General features: G+C 36.9%; 1 protein-coding gene across 13 annotated transcripts in view; it reads left to right on the top strand.

Annotated features, from left to right (window-relative positions):
- Positions 1–25,419, top strand: part of RXFP1 (relaxin family peptide receptor 1) — a 117,008-nt gene that overhangs the window by 56,475 nt on the left and 35,114 nt on the right. For 5 of the 13 annotated variants that reach the window (XM_080589688.1, XM_080589678.1, XM_080589677.1 and 2 more), the window contains exons 1-4: positions 4,149–4,232; positions 4,559–4,637; positions 6,185–6,584; positions 23,592–23,747. In XM_080589688.1, coding sequence (XP_080445814.1) covers positions 6,536–6,584; positions 23,592–23,747 — 205 coding nt within the window. In that variant the 5' untranslated portion in view covers positions 4,149–4,232; positions 4,559–4,637; positions 6,185–6,535. Of the gene's footprint in view, positions 1–2,249; positions 3,344–4,148; positions 4,233–4,469; positions 4,512–4,551; positions 4,929–5,723; positions 6,585–23,591; positions 23,748–25,419 lie in introns of those variants that run through there. The other 8 variants (XM_080589682.1, XM_080589683.1, XM_080589675.1 and 5 more) reach the window with 8 other exon arrangements.

The following is a 25,419-nucleotide window of genomic DNA, read 5'->3' as shown; positions in this document are numbered from 1 at the left end:
GACAGCTGTTCCAAAAACCTACATCTTTCCTAGCTCTGTCGAGAAATTTTCATTTTATGCTTCTCAAAAACTGCAGTATTAGATATAGATAAATGTTGTACTTTCTTAGCTGATTGAATCAAATGTGTACATGCTAAAGAACAAATCGAAATACCACCCCAAACAAGAATTTCAAAGCCCCAGTGATTTTTGGTCCTGAGTATTTACTAACAGTAAGAGAATTTTATTTTACTGGTCACCTGTAATTATATGGTGATAACACTGGGATTTCTGAATTTCACAGCTCCCCTCTGCTCTTTCTGTTCTGTTTTCTGTAGGCTGTTGCAAAAAAATCGAAATTAGAATTGTAAATTAAGCTATTACATAAAAGCCACTGGATTACAAATCATACCTGCTTTACAACAGGCTGGTTCATTTTACAGTTTTATTTTCTTCACAATAGGGAAGTGGCAAACTGCGGTATGGATAATCCTACAGATAATTCATCATTTCAGCAGCTCCTACTTTAACATGAGCTCCACATACATCCATGGATGAGCTAACCTTGACTCTCCTCTGATCTATGTTTGCATAGGGTTATATATACACAGACAGCATTTTTTTTAAGAGAAAACAAATTATAGAAACCTTCCTGTTTTGGTTCTCCCTGTTGCTTGAGAGAAATAATATGCATAATCATAAATTCAGTAGTAGATGGATATTAACTTAAGCTGAATCTAGACAAATATATAAACTAGTGACAATATTTAAATCAGTTGGTGGAAGTTGGACAGGGTTTTTCCCAGTGGCCCTTAAAGGCAGTGCCTTCCTCATCCATGCATTTACATGTGAACCCACAACTTTCCCTGCATGATGTCTGCCTTGCTGGGATTGACCATTCTGCTACCACACAGATATTTCTCTCCAACTTTGAAGCTGGCTTTGATAATTCTCTAGCACAAAGTTTCTCATAGCTGAGTTATTGAAGTCTTTGCTTTTCCTCCTCAAAGCTTTATAAGCTGCATGTTCTTAGAGCTCATTCTCTCAAAGTATGACATAACTGTCCACAATTTTATTTTTGATACTATCTCATGTTAAAATATGTAATTACATTGCTAGTGAACATTTTATGAATTTCACATCTTCCAAAATTGTATATTCAGCTATTTTTATTTGGGAAGTTTGCCTTTGCAACTAGAAGCTTTGGTGTTTAAAAAAAGAAAAATAGAAAAAGCGTAATCCCCCGAATACAACAGAGATTGTACAACTGGAAAAAGAGTCACCCTGAAAAGCTGGACATTGTATACAATTCCTATGAGATTCCCAAATGGTATAGTAATTTACCAAAGACATTGACATCATGACTATAAAAACACACAATCATAGAACTACTGTTACAATCTTTAATTAATCAAAAGACTAGAAATGCTGATTAGTCAAAAATAGCATTGGCAAAGCTTGTATGTTTGGTTATTTTGAAAGAAATGTATTCTACATTCCAGCAACAGCTTTGAGGCAAGCATGCTGGTGAGCTACCGCTTTGTTCAGTCAAAACAGCCAACTAGAGCTGATATCTGGAGAAAAACAGGGGAAATGAGGGAGGCAGCAAGGAAGTTTGCTCAGACTGAGCACCTTCCTCCACCCCAGCTAAGGAAGGTAGCTGGATGTGGTCACCAAACCCTCTGGCAGCACAGGGTGCCTTTTGCAGAAGAAAGGAAAGCATTTCAGTAAGCTCAGAGCTAGCTAGCTATACTGCTTGTACACCACCATCTACAGCCAAGCTAGTGACCCATTTTCAAACAGAAAAGGAGCTGTAAAGGAAAGTAATAATCCCTGAGTCCTTCCTCCCCTTCTCTCTGCCTTTTTCCTACAGAAACTGAAACTCATAGTCCATGTTCCCCTCTGCATTTACAGCGCTGGACCTAGTGAAGGAGTTAGGATTGCATCACAGCTGGGAGGTGGCCTCCCTTATAGGGCCTTGGGAAAGAAGAGATACAAGAAGGGTCCTGTTTGTGGGGAGAACAGATTAACTGACTGATTACTGACTTTTTCCTCTAAATTTCTTCCTCTGTTATCTCAAACTAATCTTGCTCCTCCCTATCTTTCTTCTGCACTGTTAGAGACAAATTCTGTACAATTGCTTTAGCTTCAAATTATGTTGGCAGAACTGGTATCTGCCTCTTTCTCGTTTGAGACACTTGGTGGATACACGTATGTATCAATAAATAAATAAATAAATAAAAATTTAATCTTTACTATATCCCCTTCAGGAGAGAGCCAGCAAAGGAAGGTCTCTGCCTCCAGAAGCAAATGCCAGTAATCCCAGCTCAGCTGTGACTGTGCTGATAAGAAGGTCTGGAGAAGGAAGTGAGAAGTTACGAGATGTTACTGCAAAGGTCCCTGTATAGTTAGTCTGGCCCATTAGGTCAGCTGTCCCACACTCTTCCAGTTTTGCGAGGTAAATCCTATTAAATCTCAGCAATTGTGCAATAGGGAACAGTAACCTTTATGAAAAAAATAACACGTTCCTACAATACTGATTGAGTCACAAGTGTATGAGATAGATAAATGTACTGAGTACAGCTTACAATTTGGGAAGAGTTGCTGTAGATGAGGTCTTTTCTTATCCTTCTGTGCTTACGCTACTTAAATGTTCAGGTACTTTTCCTAAGAGTTGCTTTGCTCTGAACTTGGGGAGTTTGGAAGTGTTAAATAAGGAGTATATCCTGCAAAGGTAACAATTACCATGTAAAATATAAATGTCTTATTCTCACTCACACTGTCTGCAAAGCATACTGATGGAGCTTTGAAAGCAATGCAAATTAATTATAATTAAGCCAATTAAGTTCATTTGCACAGTTAAATCTTCGGGATTGTAGGATTGACATACATAATGAAGATTTTACATTTAAAGTACTATGTTCTGAAGCCTTATCTGTATATTAATTACTCACTTTGCTATAATACAAAACCTAAAGTTTGTCCATCAAATAGCTGAGAAAGCAAAAGGTTTACTTCCTGGGGCATCATTTCTGTATGTGAACTGTATTTTCATGACAGTGGATGGCAACATGGGCCCAACTTTGCTTTCAGTGATCATTCTGCACTTCGAGTGTTTCACTCGGGCAGCAAAACAGCTGACAACAGCTGACAGTATTTTCATCTGAAGATTTCCTTTGCTTAATGAGCAGCTCTTAGGGTTATAAAATCACCATTGACGTAACTATCGTGGGTCCTTGTTTAGATACACAGCATAATGCATCCTTGAAACTACTCTTAATTAAACCAAGGAAAATTCCCACATTAGGAAAGAGCAAAAATAACTCTAAGTAGGGCTGTAGTACTTAGATCTGCATTGTAACAGGTAGAGTTTATATACATCTATCTGCTCCCTGCCCCATAGACTAAAACTTAGAGGTACCATTCCTTCCTTCTGTACTGGTGAATCTGCTTGAAGCTTGTCAGCTGTAACATTCAACATGTTACGGTCAGAATTTGAGGAAAAATTATTAGTTAACCTCCTGAAAGGCTGTAAAGAAATTCTAATTTATTTCCATGGGGCTGATGATTTACAGGTTGTTTTGTTGTGTTGTTTATTTGTTTTTTTAATGGTGATCCTTACAGGTATGATTTGTTTACTTGTATGAAATTCCTTCTATGTAGTACCTAATGTGAACTGTAGAAAAAAAGACTATGAAGTACTAGAACTACACCAACAATGCTTATCTAATAGTGCTTCATAATTACAAACATTTTATTCTAAACCCTGTATACTTAATTTGATTTCTAATGCTTTTTAACAGAAATATGAGGTGACTCTTCTCAGTAAAATAAAAGCCATAATTATTTGGATTTAGTGAAACAGTTCATTAATGACTTCTGATAGTTTGTGGCACTGGTGAAACAAGGTTAGTTGAATGTTTGGTTTTTTTTCCCCCACAAATAGGTTTCTACAGTTTTAAAACTGCAGTTTTAGACCAATGCCAGGTAGCTGTGAAGACAGAAAATCAAACAGCTATCATATGTATATGCTCAATTAGCTAATATAAATCATATAAATATTATAAATATAATTAATATTCTAATGTGATATCTCTTTTTTTTCTATAGGGCATAATAAGACTATTGTTTTCTTGAAAACAAAATTCTAAAACACCAACATTTTATAGCTTTTTATGTTTTAGGCAGGAGTAAAGTCCTTATTGCCCTTCAAATGCACACAAACACACACAAAAAAAAAGTTTTCAAGTAAGGTAAGCCTAAACTATTTTTCTAAAACTAATAATGCCTACTTCATGTTTTGTTCTAATGATGAGCTTCCATCTTCTGCTTTTTCTGCTCTGTATTCCAAGTGTACTTGTTTTTCCCTCTAACTGTATCTTCTTGGTTGTAATATAATTGCACTGAGAGAATGGGCATCTTTTTTTTATGGTTCTCTCCTAAAGGCTGGGAACTGTTGCTGCTTTATGTATTCTTATTATGAATGTATAAGAAATGTAGAAGATGGAAGATCTCAGTGGATTTTCCATACAGTAAGTGTTTGCAACAATATTAACTTTAACGAGTATCCTTGCTAAAGGTCCTTGAAAAAGAGGAAGGCATTAGCTCGAAGTGACAATTCCCATTGGAGGCAGAGCATCAGAAAACATACGTGGGTGGTATGTGTTGCATTTTGGTGCTTTTCTGCTTACTCTGAGGTAGAAAATCTTGACTTTTTTTTTTTTTTTTAGCAGTGGGTCAGTGTTTTAAGAAACAACTCACTTATTTCATTGTATTATCAGGTTAAAATATTCCAAAACCATACAAATTCCAATCTTAAATAGAGGTGACTAAACCAGAAGCAGAAGGCCACAAAGGAAGCTGTAATAGAAAAATATAGAAAAATAGAAAAAACATTCTCTGGAACTTTTCTCTAGAGCATCAGTTCTGTCTCATCCTGCAGTAAAGAGGTAGAGCTTTTATTTTATTTTTCCAATTATTTTTATTGAAAGTGTATTTCTGTTGTTCTTCATGTTCCTGGTTCAGTTTCTTCCTCTTACTTTCCCACCTTGAAAGTCCTTTTCAGAGTAGCAATTTAGATGTCAACGCCTGAATGGTTGTTTTGCAGCATCCATAGTTCTATTTGACATGGTCCAAAACTAGTCCCCACCTTATAAAGGAAATATTTCATAGGTCCCTAATCCATTTAATCCATTTTTATCCCTATGCTGCCTAATACTAATGTTGGTACAGTGTATGCCAACAGAATTTTGGGGTCTTCCATAGACAAGAACCTTTTAGCTGTTCTACATTTTGTCTTCCTTTATATTGGAAACCAAAAGACTGATAGCTCATAATACCTATTTTGCAGACAACTTTGCCATAGCAACAATGTGGACAGCAACAATGTGGTCTTTGCTTTTTACTATGAATAAGATTTTTTCCCATTCTCTAAATCTGTCATTTCATATATGTGTCCATGTGTGGATGTGCTTCCATAGTCTGAGATGCTTTCTTCCTAAGTACCTGAGGTAGCTGCTGGCATGTTACCAGTGCTGCCTGACCTGTGCCATCCTGGCAAGCTGTTGAAACCATCAAGATTAAAAAAAAAACCTCTCTTTGAGGGCAGATGAAATTTAGCTCCTCCCCTTGAGTTCACCTCAATGCACTGACTCTTTTTGAAATATATCTTATTGTGCTGATGAGTGTTAGCCTTCACATCATTAAAAGAGATTTATAACCCTGTGTGAGTATATATGTGATCAAGTTTAGATAATACTTGCATGATCTACTGGAATCAGGGCCAGAGAGGAATGTCTCAATGTACTTAAATAAGAAGAATCTGAAAAATCTTAGTCCCACGCAGTATATGTTTCTGAACATCCCTCTTTGCTCCCTCAGATTGTTTCCTTTAGCAATAGTCATGAAGAGTGGTTAATGTGTAAAAATACTGACATGCTGTTATTGGAAATAAATTACTTTGTGCATTTTTTGTATTTCAGTGAGGGGCCGGATGGTTAGAAAGGGACTGTTTATAAATTTCACTTCCCCTTACTTGAGAAACCACCAGCTTTTATCTAAACTGTACAAAATGTTTAGCTTCAAACAGATTTGCCTAAATAAGATCATACTTTTTGAGCCTCTTGAAGTATTGCAACTTTAAAAAAAAAAAAAAAAAAAAGGACTATTGATGACAATTCTCTGGATCTGGTTGTGTTTTGTACAGCAGCAGCTTTCCCTAGGGTGGACCTGTGTCCATGCACACAGCCCAGCCCTTGCCTGCCACCGGACAGAGCAGACCACGGCATGTAAAGAAGAGCCCGAGGAGCTGGGGTGCCCCCTGAAACTTTCTCCCCGACCTCTGCTGCGGGGTTTGTGTCTGTGTGCCAGGGAGGGGGGAGAGAAGGAGACCTAGTGCAAAGGAGAGCAAGCAAGGAAGCCAGGAGAGAGAAGGGAGCTTGCTTCATGCACTGCTGAAGACTGTCAGAGGCAGAGCGCACCAGCAGCTCACTGGCTGTGGTGCAATTTAAGGGACGCCGTTTATTGACTTTATTCATTAAATTGCTGAAGGACAGATATGACATCTGACTACTGCTTCTATATATTCTTGCTTATTGGAACAAAGGGTAAGTACACCTGGCTTTTTTCTTTGAACATTGCACAGAATATAGCTAATAAACTTTAGTAGTAGCTTTTTTAAACTATAATATCCCCGTGTTATTTTACAGTTGCTCATGGCGATTATTCTTTGATAAAATCTAAGTGTAATGCAGTCTCTCAAGGTTACTAGCTGCATGTAAAGATCAAATATTTTTGTATTTGTTGCTTTGAGAATTGCTATTAATAGTTATGAGCTGAAATTCAAAAATAAGAAAGAGTTTAAACTGCATAAATACTTGGTGTAAATATTTAATGAAGGTACCTATAGAACCAACTCATTTCAGATGCCTTGAAATCTACATTTTAGACTTCATTCAGCAGTTTGTAGTGATACTGTGCAATGCTACTAGAATTGGTAGTTCTTGCAAAGTAGATTGTGTTCAGGTAGCAGGATTTTTTTACCATCTTATTTGGTGTGATAAGCAGTGTAGTATACAGGAAGTAGACCAAATAAAATTTCAGTTTTCCTTCAGATGCAGACCACTTCGATATGGTGGGAGTTTCACCTGACCTTCTGCTTGCTTTACTAGTGTTTTCCTCATTCCAACTGAGTACCCCCTTTGTAGGTGCTGCTTTCTACTTGGGTAAGGCTGATCCTGTGCAGCTGCTGATACAGATCTACATGTTGGATTTTTGATGGTTATCATTTCCTTTAGTTGTCATTTGTATACTTAAATTTGCTTGTTGTTGCACTACTTAGATACTTAAGTAATGGTTTAGTAAATTTGTAGCTGAAATTAACAAATTTGTTGATTTTTTTCCAAGGGGTAGCTAACAATGTAAGGTTGAATTCTGCCACCTTCTTTTGTATTGAACAATGACTGACTCTCTGTTGCTTTTAAATTAAACCCGTTTCTGTTTACCTGTACATACTATGCCATGTAACATAAGATTTATAAGGGACATTGCCCTCATTATGAGTGGGAAATAGAGCCCCACTTGCAGTTATATTGATGGTTGCAAGGCTCAGTTAAATTTGTGGGGAAATTCTAAGCAGTTCTATTATGTTTTGGAAGAATACATAATATGCTAGCTGCAAGCATGAAAAAAAAAAAACAGCGATATGAATGTATTTGGAATTAAGCAGGCAATGATAATGAGATCTTAAAAAGCCTGTAAGCAAGGTATGGCTTCATATGCAGCTGTGCTATCCATGAGCAGTAATCCAAAATTTAAAGGTAGCATTTCAAGGTATGCAGAATAAAAGCTAAAGAATTTCAAACAAATTAAGCCTTTCACATTACTGTTTCTTTATCAAAACAGGAAAATGTTAAGACATTTATACAAGATGTGCAAATTATCGTAGGCATAATTTCTGCTGTGTTAAATTCATCTCAGCTGTAGAATTTAAAAAACCTATCAAAATACATCAAAGCATATTGCAAAATAGGACTGCAGGTGAGGGCTGTGAATGACTACAGGCCTTCTAGTATCGTAGTTACGATGGCCATTATGTTTTTAGGTATTTATTTGCTCTTCATTTATAGAGTATTATAATCACAGAAGAAAACTGCATGGCTCATCTAGGTTTGTCGGAAAGAGAAGCAGTGCAGTCACAAATTAAAGAGCGTGCATGCCTGGAGACCCTGCTGCCTGTTAGTGCTCTGTTTTGCACCAAAATTACTTCCTGCTTAGTGCCACTTCTCCTGAACTTGCTCAAAGCACAGCTCACAGCTTTGCTGCCTTCCACAGTTTTGGCCAGCAATCCGAACTGTAACCACATTTACAAGTCAGCTGATTTCATCCGCACAATGGATTTAAACTTTGCTCAAGTCTTTAACTGATATTAAAACAAACACTCCTGAAGCAAGTATAGCTGTGCTTAGAATTTGAATTTGTAGTTTATGGGCTGCCAGAAGCTCAGCTGCAGAGACTTATTTATTTATTTATTTATTTCCACAATTCAGAGATGTTCCTAAATAAGTCAAATGAGAAAGAACTGTCCTACAAAAGTTTCTGTTGCCTGACATCGCCATAGCCATTAACATCTGCTTAACTTCCCATTCAGCAGTTACAGTTGCACCCAAATAAATTTCAGTAACTGTTTTATCTTATCCTACACCTTTAAGTTCCTCATTAAATCTTTATAGATGAAAAATTTATGTTCCTCATTAAAAAAAAAAAAAAGGAGAGAGAAAAAATAATTTAAAAAGGCAAACAACTAGTGGAAATGTAGCTTTTTATATACCAGCAACTCTTGGTAAGTGCCTGCATGCAGTAGAGTCCTATGTGGACTGTACTATACCACATCGAGGATTGTCTTTGAAAACAAAGCAGCACCTGTACCACACTCTTCAATGGTGCAACAGCATCAATTTTACCATGGTAAAAAGCAAATTTCAGGGTCAGGTTCTGGCAGCATTGCACTGCACCCTGCCAGAGTGTTCGCCCCACTTGCAAAGCTAGCGGGCTGCTTAGGCACGTGGCTGGCCCCATGCTGGGTGCTGCCACATCTTCTCTGTTAGTAAAATAATCAGCTGTAATCACCTCAACCACCATAGTGCAGGTGCCTGACTTTAGAGTCTCTTTGATTAACCTTCTGGAGACAAAAGCTATTTTGTCCTCCTAGACTTTGGCTGTTAACTGACAGACCTTCAAACAATTCATTAAGAAAAATTGAAAAATAGTATTTAGAATTGAAAATTAGTATTTAAATTGAACATTACAATTAAAATGGAACATTAGTATTTGAAACTAAACTATTCAAAGTGAATTGCAGAAGGGATTGTTACTATTCTAAACCTGTCTGTGTGCTCTGTGCTCCTACCTGAAGTTTTCCAATCCTATTTCTGCTTGTGCCTACAACTCTCCCTCCATCTCCTCTCTATGTTCTTCCTTTTTTATTTATTTTCCCTTTCCTTACCCTCATTTCAAAATGACAAGGAAACCTTTATTAAAACCATCTGAAAGTTGTTAGCCTTTTTTGTGCTTCATGCACATGACAGCTGTTTTCAAGGCTGGGACCTCTTATACCAAATGCTTTCTGTCAAACACGGGACAGAGACCATCCCAAGTCTTCTGGAGAAGTGCATGTTTATGATTGTGCTCTCGTTTACATCTTTTGTAACAAATTTTATGACCGCTTCTAGATTTGTAAATAGGAAAGTGAAGTTACTTTAGCCATTGTACAAGCTCTAATAATCATTGTGTAATAATGATTTTTGGTTAATTTCTCTTTGCTTTCACTTAACTTGGGCATTAATCCAACTGGCCTCCCTGTGATTAGAAGAAAAATGTGCTTCTCGTATATCGATGTGTATAACACAAAATAATGTCTTTACAGAAAATCAGGGATGAAAACAAGATTTCCTGAGCAAAATTTCCCCTAGTTTCAATTAGTCTATGCAGAGACGAAGTGAAGCTCTGAAAGTTACAGCATTGTCATCTGCACAGGCTGGTCTGCCTGCAACTGCTGTGTGGGCAAGGCTACTTGCACCTCTCCATTTATAACACGCAGGGCTACCCAACTTGCCAACCTGTCTTAACTCCTTATAGTGACTCTACCAGGCTTTAATCATTTGCTTTGAAATTTAACGTGCAGCAAGGACTTTTTTTCCACCTTGAGAAAAAAAGACACTTGTGTAAAACTTTACTAAAATCACTCAAATTTTTCAAGAGGAATTGGTACTTCACCTGTGTTGAGTGCTTCCAGAAATCCTGTGCTAAGCAAATATCATACCTTTTGCTTTGAATCAGGTGTTTGAAATTTGTTGGGGAAGGCAATAATCTTGCACCAAAGTGTACCTTTAACTTTCTGTACTGAACTTAGAGAAATGGCATGCCTACTATAAAGATTTCTGTACCTCTATTATCAGAAATTCAAGTGTTCTGTGCTTGCTAAGCAAAGCCCAAATATGAATATAGCAATTTTCTGTGCAAAGCAAATTGCCAGTGCACCATCTGCACAGTATGAGCAATGATACCAAATCTTTTTATGTCCACAGGTACTTTCTCTGTTGCTTTGTAACCACTCAGAACTTAAAATTTCTGAAAATATTCCCTTTCTTTAGTGATTGCAGTAGAAAATCACTTTTCTTAAAATAATAAGGGCTTCTGCAGTATTCCCCCACAAAATCACTGGGAGACGGTGCTCTTACAGGCCATCCTCACTAGAGGGGATGAGCCTATTCAAGCCTACTTGCCATCATGTAAAAATGAAGCTTCTCCAATAATTTGCCTTAATGCTAGAGACCAGCGTGAAGCTCATCAGAGGAACTGCCGCCAGTGATCGGAGGGAAGGTGTCCTGGCAGTGCTGTGTGCCCTATTCTTTGAAGCCATCAAATCAGACTTTGAAATGACTTGTTCAAGGTGGTGAGGTTGTACGAAGCTGAGAGGATCAGGAAGTCATTCTGGTTGTGACAGAAAAGATGAAAATGTATTGGGAAGGACTGAGTGAGGAGACTTAAAGTAGAGGCTAAAGGGAGAGTGAGGTGAGACGAGGGAGCAGAGAGGTGAAGGAAAAAGCTAACACTACTTAGAAAAGGAAAATGGAAATCAGGCTGTAAGTCTGAGACGGTAGAGGCTGAGGGAAAGGGCAGTGTAAAAGGGAGCCAGCAGGGAACAGTGAATTAATTAAAGGAAAAGACAAGGAGCTCAGAGAGGAGACTAGAGTGCCTGAAGAATAAGGTCAGAGGCTGAGTGGAAAAAGGAGTTGTGCTTGGTGGAGTCTCTCTGCTCCGCTACAAAGCCTGGAAGGAAGCTTAGAATTATCACATTGCTTACTGTCTCATTGCAAAATGTCTCTACCTCCTGCATAACACCTCTGCTCAGGGGTTGATAATTAATGCTTTCAGGTCTGCAGAGCTAAATGTTCTGAACCAGTGGTGTCATGTTATGAAATGTGGGAGGAAAACTGATTTCCTCTTTAAGAACCCAGGACATTACCTACATCAAATAACATTATTAATTTTACAAACTCAGTGTTGGCATTGTTCATCTTGATTCCTAAACTTAATTTAGCCTATGTGCACGTAGTACTTTTTCTTCATGCTGTAGCTCCCCAAGAATTTGTGTTCCATGGACTGCACTTGAAGAATGAGTGAGAAATGTGTGGTGAATTATGCTGTGTGACCATGTTAACTTGTGGCAGAAAAGAAAGGTAAATTGGGAATGAGGCTGGAGATTATAAAATGATGTCCATGTGATGAAGACAACTGAGCTCTGCTGTGGAAAACTGATTTCTCTTCCTGTTTCTTGCTCCCAACAGGGATGCTCTAAATGCTTCATAAAAGGAAAATAATTACATGTCGGGTTTTCTAGTTGTCATCTTGATAATCCTGATGTAGCAGTGATCGTTTCACAGCTGCCACTGAAATCTGTGAAAGCTGTGCTTTAAGTAATCTATGAAGCTGATTCAGAAACCTAAAATTAGCAGAAACATTTGCCATACATATGCCAATGTCTCAGCTCCCCATCTGAGTAATAACGCCTTAACCTAAACTGTAATCTAAATCTGTGGGGACTTGAAAAGGGAAAGGACTACCTCAATGAATCTAAAAGCCAAGTGACTGTAGGATAAACATCTTGACTAGTCTGGGAAAATTAATAGCAATACAGTTGACAAAGATGATTACATTTTTAGAAGTTTAGTCAGGAAGGCTCTTCTATCATGAAAGTACACTTCGTCACGTTGTTTTCTTGTCTCCAGTTCCATGGTAAGACGTGAATTAACTGTTACGAAGTTTTACCTAGGAACTATAGACACTGATTTGCAGAGACCTTGCTTGTATTCAAATAACACTACAAGCCTCTAGTCTCTTGGTATTTTCTTCAGATTTCAAAACTTGTTATATAACAAAATCAGTTTTAAAGTGTTTCTTAACTAATTCCTTTCAAATCCCTCCTATGCCTGGTTTGAAAGTATTTTCACTTAGAAATACTGCTTTATCTTTGGTACAGATTTTCAGCATCATGCAGAAAGAATACAACCTCTTCCTTCTTTCCAACTACATGGCAGAAATGGGTATTGAACAGTCTGGATTTTCTGCACTCCTAAGGCTTACAAGTCATGTGAGGTTTTTCCTTTCCTGATACATTTCAGAATTTATTTTTTTTATTAATAGCTGATGATTTCTCTAGCATGCCTATCTAGACATTTCTTAGGTTTTATCACTGTTTGATTTTTGTTTTAGTTCTTTTTCTTTTTAAATCATGTACATATTCACTGGCTTCACATCACTTTCTAGCCAGGTTGGCTTCTCACACAGAGAAATAGTTCTTGTTTCTGTGGATCTCCAGCTTTGGAAAATATAAAAGATATTTTTAAATACGATACAGCTACAAAGGATTTGACCTTACTAGTGAGTCCTGTCAACAACTATTTTAAGTACTGGAATGTGATCTTGTAAGTTACAAATATACTGTTACTGATACAACTGCCATATTCAACCTATAAAACATAAATGTGGCTGGATTGAGATCTTAGTGAAACAAAAAAATCCGTTTAGGAATTAAATCTTCATTGAAATAATGTATCATAATAAAAATTTTCCATTTTAGCATTTATTCTCCAGATATGTCCAGCAATATTCTGTATATTGTATATAGGGAAGCATTAGGAATTAAAAACATTTAATGTTTTCACTGGATAGGCTACAGATAATAGTATAGGGTCAAATGCACTTAAGGTCTTCTAGTTTTGTTTGTTTGTTTTTCTTTGTTTTTTTAAAGTACATGTCACTGTCCTTAACATGATAAACAATAAAAGTAATCCTGTATACAGATGCATTGATTTTACATGATAAATATCCTTTCATATCCTGTTGCCTGTGATTTAAGATGTCTGTCAAAGCATTTAGCTACAGAAAGCCTTTGGCAAATGCTGTGTTGCAATACTCTGCCTTCTCAGTCCCCTGTCTAATGGTGTGATACAGCTATTGTGCTTGTGTGCTAAAATCCCTGCTGAGACCAGGGATGCCTTTTTGTAGGCACCCTTCTGAACGCCATGCCCCAGAAAGCCTGCCCTCCGAGCAGGCATGTCAGATGTGAACGGAGACCTGGCAGAAAGGTGCGTTGGGATTAGGGTGGTGGAGCAGATCATGGTCTGAGCAAGCCTCTCCTCCTCCCAGCCCTGTCTGCTGCCTCCTGCGCCACGCTAGAGGTGTGCCACGATAGTACCGCTCTAATTTAAGCTCTTTCCCAGAGCATGCTTTCACGTGTGTTGACAATGAGAAAACATTCAGTGTCAGGAAAGGGCTTCATAATGTGTTGATTTAGTTGGACTGGGGTTGAGAGAATGGAGGTAGAGACAATGTGGAGGCTACATCCATCAGGAGCCCACACAAATATATTGTTTTGCCAAACTGCATCTACAATGGAGACAGACTCCTCGGTGCAGTTGCTCATTATCTTTTCTAACTTCATTGTGAACAATTAATATCCATGTAACTTACACCTATGTGCTGCTAATGTTCTATTTACATTAATGATTTTATATAATCTAAAGGTTCATCTTGAAATCTTAATCTGCATGCACATTTTTAGAGTCTGCGAAAGAAGAAATAAGCCAGATGTCTCTGATCACTGGTGAGCTAGCTAACACTATTCACTTTAACAAAGTCAGAAACCCTATGAGCTTGAGATAACTTCTGATTTATAGCACTTTAACTGGAGCGTCACAATTAATAGTGGTAAATGACGTTTACTCATAATAAAAATATAGTAGACATTGGGTGATTTCTTTAAATTGAACCAAATATTCATGAGCTGGAATCCAATAATTCATTTACTGAAGCACAGTGCCCCCAAACTTATATAAGGTTTTCTCAAAGTAATAACATGAACCCATAAAAGGCAAATTCCCTAAAATATTTTCAATTTGTTTTACTTCAGAAATAGAACAAAAAAGAATTGCATTTTATAACACTTTAGGAGGATGGGATCACATAGATTTATAGCAACCTCCTAAATCTGAACTTTTATTTCCATATTAAATTTGAATTCTTAATAGTTATAAATTGTTATTAGTAACAAAAGTATTTGAATAAATAAAGTATATCAGATAATCCTGTCTTGGGTTTACCAAGAAAGAATGTTTTTATTGTTACAAAATTATGTATGCTTAAGTATGCTTCAGAGCTTCATTTTAAGTTATGCTGGCTTAAATCCATTGTAAGAACTATCATAAAAATCCTTTCAGCTTTTCTTAAAGGCACAAGGAATGAAAAAAACAGACTATGTTTCATATTTTAAATACTTTGGGTAAGATTCCCAAAACATTCTTTTTTTCCTCTCACTCTCTGGAGTTCTAGATAGGGAAAGCTTACCTGAATCTTACCAGAATTACTAACTCTATTTTAAAAAGATTTGTTTCAGTTTGTATTACCTGAGAGAAGACAAAAAATGTTGTGACTTCTGAAAGTGTGGCTGATGTGCAGCTTTCTTAGTTCAAGCCACTCTGTAGAAAAATAAGGGACTAAAGAACTGTAAGAGATGGAGAAACAGAAAATAAAATCTCCCATCACCCTTCCTCAGGTTTTTTCCTTTAGTCCAAAATGAGGCTGGCTGTTCTCAAATCTACTCTCTTTCATCAATATGGCAAGGTATTCATTATGCCAGTCTTTCTTTTTCTTCTTCTTCTTTTTTTTTCTATCAAAAAAAAACATACCAAATGTGGAAAAGAAGTTACAGCTAAGTCACGCAATTTTTAGTTGGAGGGGAAAAAAAAACAAAGACAATTTTTTCCATTTTGACCTAAGACATTAGGCAAAACATTAAGACCTTGTAGATTGTTTTCTGTTATGAGGAGCAGTTAATGACGGTCACATAATTCTTTGCTCCTCTGCTCATTTTCAAATAATGGATTTTCAGACCATTGTACAATTAGAGTATCAGCAAGTAAATCCCCTGTTCATCGCATTACTGGTTTCATTCACTTTTTTTCTTGCAACTTTCTCTTAGGACTTCACTATGAGTACTTTTTCTTCATCTCCTCGTTTTCTTCTTTCTTCTGTGCATGCATGGGTGCATGAATACCCATGTACAAAATTTTCTCCCCTGTACATAACAGTGTTTCATGAAAATCAACTAAAGCTGCCTTTTCTTTGTGGAAAATTAACAGCTCTATTACAAACATCTGTTATTTGTTAATTTGAATGGTTTGGTTTCCACTAATCAGTATTTCACTTTTGCTTACTTTACAATCACTTCTGGCTGATCAGGTTAATTTATGCAAAGCAACACATCTGAAGTGAACTTCTCTCCAGTAATCCCTCATCACTGTCATTAGGTATTTAAATTCAGAGTGCTGGTTATCCAGATGTCATGAGTGATTGTTGCTTGAGGGACACTAATTTATTGATAACCAAGTGTTCTCGATCCTCTTGGCTAAAGTACATTTCAAATTATGTGATTGCTGAGATAAACAAAAAAAAACTCATTAGCATACCATTAGGCATGGTAGGAGTTAGGAAAAATGCTGCTAAATAAGAAGCTTTTCTTCCTGGTATTACAGAGTATCAAAAATGCTATTCCTGGTGCGAAGCCTAGAGAATTTATTTATTTATTTTTAGTGTGTTTAAACTCATAAATAAGGTGTTGCAAAGGAGGAAAAAAGTGATTATTTGAAATAGATTTTGGGCCTTGCAGAACCAACCCAAATCTGCTCCACAGTGCCTGTGAGACAGAATCAGTCTCTGAGAGGGGACTTGTGTCTGATGGCTGGCTAATGCCTTTCTGGGTCTTTCACGAGGGATGGTGCTACCTGGTGCAATATATTTAGTACACTTACACTGGTACCTTCATTTTTGTTCTAGGCCTAAAGCCACCCAAAGAAAACCCTAGTGTTTCATCTGTCCACACTTGATACTGCACTACTGTGAAACAGAAATTAGTGACACCACAGGAATTATACCAATGCAAAAAGAAACAAACAAACAAAACCAAACAAACAAACAAAACCAGTAGGGCAAATGAAAGCCTACCTTGGAAACAATGTCAAAAACCAGAAAACTCATTGTTTACCAAAATAATAGTCAGGCATCATTTCAATTCTCTGTATTCAGGGAGAAGAAGAAGAGGGAAAGGGGGGTGACAGAGAGGCTTGTCTCTGCACATTAATTTCTGTCTGTGTCAGACATTGTGCTGAGCCTTCATCCCCTGGGAATGCCTTACAAAATTTGAGTTTCCAGTTAAAATTCATTATACTACGTTTTGGGGCTTTTTCAGATAATAGCAGCGTTTTAAGCTCTTTTCTGTGCATTAGAGTCCTTTTGTTCTAAGTTCTCTGTAAGCAGAACAAAAAGACAAATTAATAAAAGGTGTAGAGCCAAATCCTCTGGCAAGGTGCCATGTGACCAGCCTGAATTGCTCTGCTTGCAGTTTCTGGCCCTGAAGCTGATTTATCTGGCAGTTCGACAAAGAGGATCTTCCAGTGCTATAGCTGGATTAATTAGACTGAATTAGCTGTGGCATAATTGATAACTAGCTTCAGTAATGTTGCTATGAGATTGGAGTCTATATTTTGCAAAAGATAGTGCAAATTTTGTGCAGCTTTGGAGGCTGCTCTTGAAATGAAGGCATTCTGAAATACACAGCAAGATGTAAAGATACAATATGAAATTAAAATCCAAGATAATGACTGGATCAGCATGCAAAATAGGCAGTCATAGTATATGCATCTTTTCTGCTAAACTCCTTTGTTCTATACTTTGTTTAGTGAAAGCAAATGTTTTGTACAGTTAGTTGTTAACTTATGTGTGTGTAATTCAAGTACTGCACATTCCTAGAATGACATCTGATATGGTCAAGTAAACATAAATGGACTGCAATACAACTGAAAAATGTAATTCTGGTAGCAGTAGCCAAAATATAAAAAAAGACTAGGGTTTTAGAAATGAAATTGTTGCAACCATTTGAGATTCTGAATAAATTATAGACATCAGGACTGAACAATTAGCAAAGGGGAAGAGGAGCAAATTAAGGAGAAGGCAACATAATGATAACAGTTTGATTAATATTCCAGTGGAGATCTTGTACAGACATTGAAATCTTTTAAGCCACGGATGTTTTGTCTCCAGTATTAATGTTAAAGTACCTATCATCACTAGAACAAGGCATGTATTAGTCAACAATTTTTGCCCAAGGAAGTTAATCCAAATGCATATATTAACAGCATTCAAGTTCAAGCGTGTAAACTGTTTTTTAGTCTTATATGAAAATAGAATCTGTTTTTAATAATTACTTACTGATTTTTTATGTTAATAGCTAGAATTTTAATAGGATAGGATTCCCATCACACAGTGACAGAAATCACTAGTTACGTTTTCCTGAAAAATTCTCTCCCAAAGTTGATACCTCTTTAAAATTAGATGCTGAAAAAAATGCATTCCGCTGAGAAAGCTGTAGTAAGTTAAGTAAAAGCATAAAAATGTTAATTTCATCCTTTATCCTGAAACTGGACTAACTTCATCTTGGTCTTTGTCATAAATTGATCCAAACAATTCCTTGTTTAATAGGAAGAAGCTGAATAATTTGGAAAAAAATAATTAATTAGATATGATCTACTTCTAGATGTTATTGTGATGAAAATTCAGAGAATAAATTCAGAGAAGAGTTCATTAAAAAAAAAAATCTATAGTCTTTGTAAGATCTTCTTGTATCTTTTTTCCTGTCATTTAGCAATTCAAATGCTTCTGTTTGGTCAACAACTTGTCTTTATTATTCTTCATCAATTATCAATTACCCCTTTTTTAAACTAAAGGAACTCAGTTATAAACCTGTTTTATAACCTTATTCTGATGACTTATCTTTGAAAATAAAGGTTACAGTCCTATGAGCTCTCCTCCTCTATATCACGCTACAGGTTTTTGAAAGCCAGTTCATGGGCCCTTCAAATAACTTTCAGCAGAAAAGAATTTTTTTAATCTCCTGTCATCTTGAAGTGTTCAGGCTAGAACAGAAATGACAGGCAAAATCAATTTCAACTTTAACATTTTCTTTGTTGACTCTTCTGTTTAAGACAAAGGAAATATTCTATTTCAAAGCAGCCATTTCAAAATAAAATGTTCAGATTTCCCTTGCTCTAGCCCATATGCCATTGGATATAGAAGTACAGTACTAGTAACAGATAAAATAGGTTATGGGGGGAAAAAAGCCTCCCCATCTGATAAATTTACATTAGGCTCTGAAAAACTAGGGCTTTTGTAGCCCTAGTAAGATAACTTTCCATGATAGCAAGTACAGGGTGTATTCTTCAGCACCATGATCATTTGTCAGTCCTTGTAATCTTTTCAAACTTTTTAAAAATAGTTGGATTTCCTCACCCTCCACACTTTCAAACTGATAACTTATTCCAAGTGAAGACAAACATATTAGCTAACTTGGCTGATAGCATTTAAGAGTCATTTTGGACTCCTGACAGTGGGTCTTCTGTTGCTTATAATTTCGGAAAATACAGAAATATTTTCCTGCTATCATGATATGCCCTTATTTGAACCTCTAGTAACACAACTGAGACTCATGTGACTAGCAAGTACCAAGCAGTGAGTCACGCTGCTTTCATTAGTTTAACTGTTCTGTCCAATCAGCCCAGTCTTTTTTCCATGACCGAGTCACATTCCCTTTTTTTATGGAAGCTACGAGGACTGCGCTAACTACTTCTTCTAGTGCACATCTCTTACTTGGCTTCTCAAATACCATTTGTGACCCACTACCTATTTCCAAGAGTTCATGTAGTTTTATTTTTTTAAAGAATGCACAGAAATAGTGAGCTAGATGGATCAATTCATTTTGAAGGAAAGCCGTGTTCTCCTGAGAATATCTTGTTCTTTCCCAGATATGTTCTCTTCTTGGTTTCTTCTTATGAGATCTTAAAGAGGGGCTGTTGTGTTCTTTTCTCAGTGATCCTGCATCTCTAGAGGAGACAGTTTTGTCATCTTAACTAGATGACAAGCCAGCTTTGGCTTATTCCTTTTAAAAAAGGAAAACTTCGGCAGTGTTGAATTAGTCTCATGTTTTCAAGACCAACAGAAGAGTTATCTGCGTTTTTCAAGGTAAAGGAAAGGTCGTGGATGAGTGCCTTAGCAATAAGTGCCTCAAAACAGCAGGTCTGGACTAGCTTAAAAGGTGCATGACATGTTCTCTTGTTTTCTTTAATAAAGTTTGAGAAGAATTGGAACTGCAGGCAGGGAGGGAGAGTGCAAAGTACATGACAATCAGAAACAGATTTGGATTTGCAGGATCATGAACATGCACTAGTCTCTGGAACATTATCCTGTAAAGAGACGGCAAGCATCTTGACAGGTTGTTCCTGGTTTTACCATTTGTATTGTTACCACTTCACCTGTCTTTTCCTTTTGTTCTAGGAACATTGCAAATATTTTAATATTTACTCTGATCATTCTGAGAAAAAAAAATGCTGAAATATGTGAAATTATCTCTATGTCACTGGGAGAGCAAGAGGTGGTTTTACGTAGGATATATGATATATATATATATTATTTTCTTGGAATATCTGTAAAAGCAATCTTTTTGATGTAATCAGGTCAGTCACAGATGTATACTTTTCATCCTCACTATTGAGGCCTAAACAAACCTGTCCTGAGTTCCTCTTTTTATCAAGCTTTTACTTTTGTAGCTAAATTCTTTATACACATTTAAAAATTTTTATCTTCCTTTATCTGTCTGTCTGCTGCACAGTTTGCCATCCTTCTGAAGGACACCAGTCCTTCTCTGTCAGTAGTGGAAGATCACAATATTGGCCCAAAATTGCTCGTTATAAAACAGAATTTTTTTATATTTTTAAGCCAAGTTAATTTTTTATATGCTATGCTGATGGTACTTCTTTTGTGTTATAGGGGGTCACATGCTTTTACAGTGCTAGTTTGGCTGTAAGAAGCAAAGCCGAGATGTTCTATCCTGGATGTGAACAAGAACACATAAAACATTAGGGGTACCTTTGAAGCCTGATACACATATTCAGTAGAGACATAACCTATGGGTTAGTAAAAGGAGCACAAAATAACTTTCCTTTTTTGTTTGTTTGTTTTTGATTTAACACTGAGATAGCTAGTGACATGATGAAATAATCTTTAATCAATAATTTTAGAGCTGTTCTATCGGGAAGTTTAGCAGCTAAAAAGACAGGTCAATGAAACATGAGCTATCAGAAGAGTGGTTCAATTTTCTCGTATTGGAAAATGAGTAACAGGTAGTAAGGTTGACACCTTTAATATTGCATGATAAAGACGGTATGATAGATCATCTTGACATGATAAACTCCAATGTCAGAACAGTCTGTATGTGCAAAATAAAAAGCATAGATTTTTTTGTTGCTGTTGTTGCCGTGCTATCTTTATTTTACTCACATATAAAACACTGTTTAAATTTCCCTAATCCAAAAGATAGACATTTGAATATTGTCTAGCGTTTTTACAGTGGATTTTACTTTCTTACCTCCTCCCTACCTTTGTCAAGTTTGCCAAATATTTCCTCAGAGGCTTGGGGGTTTTCCATTCATAAATCTGCTGTGATCTGCAGGGCTCAAACTTCTGTCTTTTTTTGCATAAACAAAATGATGTTAACAAGTCAGTGGACAAAGACCAGTACTTTCAATAGTTAGACCTGGATGATGCTGTTAAGTGTTGATGCCTTGATATCTTCCTTCCTAGTCAGATATTTACATGCCAGAGTAATCCTCTGTAGCACAAAACAAGTGATCCAGAGATTCAGAATCGGTGTCATAAGGTTATGCATTTCCAGAGAACTCATAAAATTACACAATCCCTTACTGTGTTTACTCTTTCACAAATAATTATTTTTGAACTGTGACAGAAAATATTCATTAATTCATTCAGGAATTAATACCATTTAACTAAATAATACTTTCTAGAAAACCCTATGAAGTCCATTGAATGCTGCTGTGAGAAGATAAATGCCATTATTTGCAATTTAAACTGTATAGACATCAACCCCTGTAAGTGCAATGTTCAGCTCAGTGCCAATGTCTCCAGTGTGTAGTGAAGAAAACTTGACAAAATGTAGAGGGTTGTTTTGTTTTGTTTTTCATTTCCATTTGTTTTTTCCATGTTGGTGTTTCTAACCAGGTATCTCAGTTGCTCAAATTGTGACAGATAACTGCACTGAAGCGAGCCTCAGTTGTCTGTGATTTTTATCCTTTGCCAGCATGAGACTTTAGGCAATAAGTACCACATGTGCTTAATATTATATCATTATATCAACATAAATTTATTTGCTAATTATTGTTGTGTGGAAAAAGTTAAACAAAACATTATGAATATGAGCACAGAACTGCAGGGAACAATGCATAATGAATTCATGCTGGGAGTAGAATATAGCCTTATTTTAAGGTACCTGTGTATAGGAGGGATAGGGACCTAAAGCATAATTCCCAAAACATTTAAGCCATTACATAAGTTATAGAGTGATGCATAAAAGCAAAATCATTCAAATTTCAAAAACCATACAGTGATTGTTAGCTGGAATATAGGGCTTTCAATGCAGGACGCTTCTAATAGCAAAGACAACTCTGTGCATATGTGAATAACAAAATATTTATCTCAGAATTTCCTCCTGCTACTGCTCTTGCGTTTCAGTTTTCAACAGTTGTAAACATTGTCAAGGGCTTAACAGTTGAAAGTTCTTCCAGAAGAGATTTCTTATGAATTTGAAGTACTTAATTTACTTTCAGGTGATTCCCTTAGTCTAGGAGAAAAATGAGGACTAAAATTGGATGTTGTATAATAACACCTTCCTTGTTAAACTGAAAAAGTTACACAAAAGATTCATATTTTGTCTTACGAAAATAGCCTGGAAAAACAGTTGCATGTTCAAACAGTATATTGCCACTTCTGAAACAAGCATCCCATCACAGCTGGTGAAGTTTGTATAGAGTATTTCAAGTGCTCTAAGGTAGCAATGGAACTTAAAATATAATTTGTATGGAGCTTGAGTCCTTTGTTACAGCATCCACTAAGTCAAAAGTTAACTATAATGACTCTCTGGTTTTATTTTATTTTTTGAAAGTACTTCAAAATTTAAACAGCAAACCTTTGCAGAATGGTACTTCAGTGGTTAGGGTTGCTGAAGCTCTGCAAGCTGGAAGAGCACTAGGTAACACAGTGGACTGATGATGCTTTTCTCTCTTTCCAGTATATTGGAAACTTAACCAATTGCATTCTAGAACAATTTCAAACCCTCTCCATCGAATGCTCATGGAAAGAAGTTGATCTTGTACATTAGGAAATTCAAGCTGGCACTCTGCAAACCATTACAAAAGCAGCTTGTAGACCAACTGTGTTTATCATGGAAAAAAATAGTTGGTGGCAGCAAAATTTGTCCCTCGGTTGCACTGAAGGGACTAGTAAGGCATTATGTGTCTGCACATGTGAGGAACCGAAGCTGCTGGAGTACAGAGAGCAGAGGAATGGGGGACCAGAAGAATCCTTAGCCGTTCTTCAACAAAGCTATGTCACAGATTTGAGCTTACTTTCCTTGTGCTTTGATCCTTGATCAGTCTACATCCAGTAATTGCTTTAAAATTAGAATACATTTAAAAATATATAATTTTGACTCTGTACAAAAAAAAGGACTTATCTATCTGGGGCTCAAATTTCAGCACAAATTAATATAATCCATATCTACATAGCTTATCTGGTGTATCGCCATAATAAATTAATTTCTAGTGCAAAGCAAAGCTATCCTTTTAAATAGTGGCCTTAGGTCATTTCTCTTGTATGATTAGCACTTCCATCTTATTACTAGGATGCGTGGGGAGGAATTACCTGGTTGCTTTATATCAAAGCAAATATTAATTAGGTTACGATATAAATGTTTCTTGCCAAGTTAACAGTACTTAATATACTCTTGTAATTGCATGTCCAAAGAACTAATATGTATTTATCACTTGATATTCACATTCAAATGCAAATGAGTATTTATAAAAGCATAATCCCAACAATCTTTATGCATTAAGAGCATATCTTGAAGTAAGCATATTCTTTCTGTGTCTATTTAGTCATTTGTGACTCCTTGGAAGATCATGTCTCTGGAGGCGGTGGCACCTGCCCCCTGGGCTATTTTCCATGTGGCAATATCACCAAGTGCTTGCCCCAACAACTTCACTGTAATGGTGAGGATGACTGTGGGAATCATGCTGATGAAGACAACTGTGGTACGTGGTTAAGACATTACTTTGTTTCTGACAGTCACTGAAACCCATACACTGTTCATATCAACTGGGGCTTTGCAGAGTATTAGCAATGAGAAAGTTACATGCATTGCAGAGGATATAGCAGGTATTTGCTTTAGCTGATAAAGCCACCCAACTAGCCATTTCCTAGGAAGAAAGGACCACATTTTTTGTTTGCATCTTGTGTAAGTTTATCCAATTTTATCCGTGCTTTGAACTTGTTTGGATGTATTGTTTTGATTTGTACATATGTGTGCATGTGATCTAGCAAAGATCCCTGCTGAGGAAAGGTGGACGTAGGAGCTGACAGAGTTTGTTATGCTTGACAGAACTTAAAGCTGTCTGGGAAGAGTAATTTAGAAGAATTTTCAAGGTTTGCCAAAAAGCTTTGATGTCCTAATGCAGGGGGAAAAACAAAACCATGATTGTGTGTGTTCTGCAAGTTACACTGCTACCAGGCTTTGTGTTTTGGAAATGTTGAAATCTGAGGAAATGCACGCAAACAGGCCACTGCTGCCTGCCCATGTCACTCCTGGCCCTGCTGGATGGTCGCCATGAACCCGGCTTGGTTCATGGGCTTTACCTCAGCTGCAAACTGAGCAGAGTCAGGGCATGGGCTCTGCGTAGGCACTTGCCAAGCTGTTTATTTGTGAGCATGGCCTGGACACAGCTTTAGTCTGTGCTGAACAGCATCTCTCATGCAGTGGCTGGACACTGTTTGGAGGGTAGCACAGGCCAGGGATAGTCTGGGAAATGCTTCTGTGTGTTTCATGAGAGCTTAGCGATTTGGTTGTGAGCTATGGCTGCAGGGAGAGAAAAGCAGCCCTAGCACATCTTCTTGTCAACTTAATAACAGCCTGGATGCTTTCAGAGCTACTCTCCAGAACTTCTCATCCCTGGCAGATGGGGAAACCAGACTTCCTATTCCTGAGTAGCTTGCCTGTAGCAGTGGAGGGCAGCCAGATGTACAGTGCTCTACCACACACCCTGCCTCCATCTCCACAGAGCGAAGCAGGTGAACTGTCTGTCTGCTTCAGCCAGGCACGCTGCCATCAGAGCTGTGCATGGAGCCAACAAAAGAAAAAAGAAAAAAAAAAAAAGATGAAGTGAAACTTCAAAGATATATATACTAAAAGAAATTTTCAGAAAGATAGAGTTAGAAACAAAATGTGGTAAAGGTATTTTTCATTAACTATCTCAGCAAAATCAATGGGATTTTGGAAATAGTGTCACTTGTTCTCATTGCGTATTTTTGGAGCCGATTGTTGTTGTGTGTGGACACATATTCTTAAGCCTATCAAATATTAGCACATTACTTCATACAAACGTGCTTTTAATTCTAATCCCGTGTAATGGACCTGCAGCTTTCTCTAGTTTTATGTCACTTCCTTCTACCTTAAGCATACTTTTCATCGCCAATAATCAAAATTCTAACAAAATTGGTTCTTGTTCTTTTATTCTTCTGTGCATGTCACCTCTTAAACAGTTAGTTTATGTATGTTCCATTTCTTTATAGTACCAGAAAGTCTGTTGTGCAAGGACTTGCTGAAAGTGTACAGCTTGATCAAGTGGGGATTAGGATAGACACAGTTATACGGGATATACAGGACAGCAGAGCCTGCAAGACAATTCAGCTGCAATATTGAATCCAACT

The sequence above is a fragment of the Anser brachyrhynchus genome (genome assembly GCF_964034855.1).
Source record: "Anser brachyrhynchus genome assembly, chromosome: 4".
NCBI classification, from domain to species: Eukaryota; Metazoa; Chordata; class Aves; order Anseriformes; family Anatidae; genus Anser; species Anser brachyrhynchus.
The sequence above is the reverse complement of the archived record's forward strand: the minus strand, read 5'-3'. Positions and strand labels throughout refer to the sequence as shown.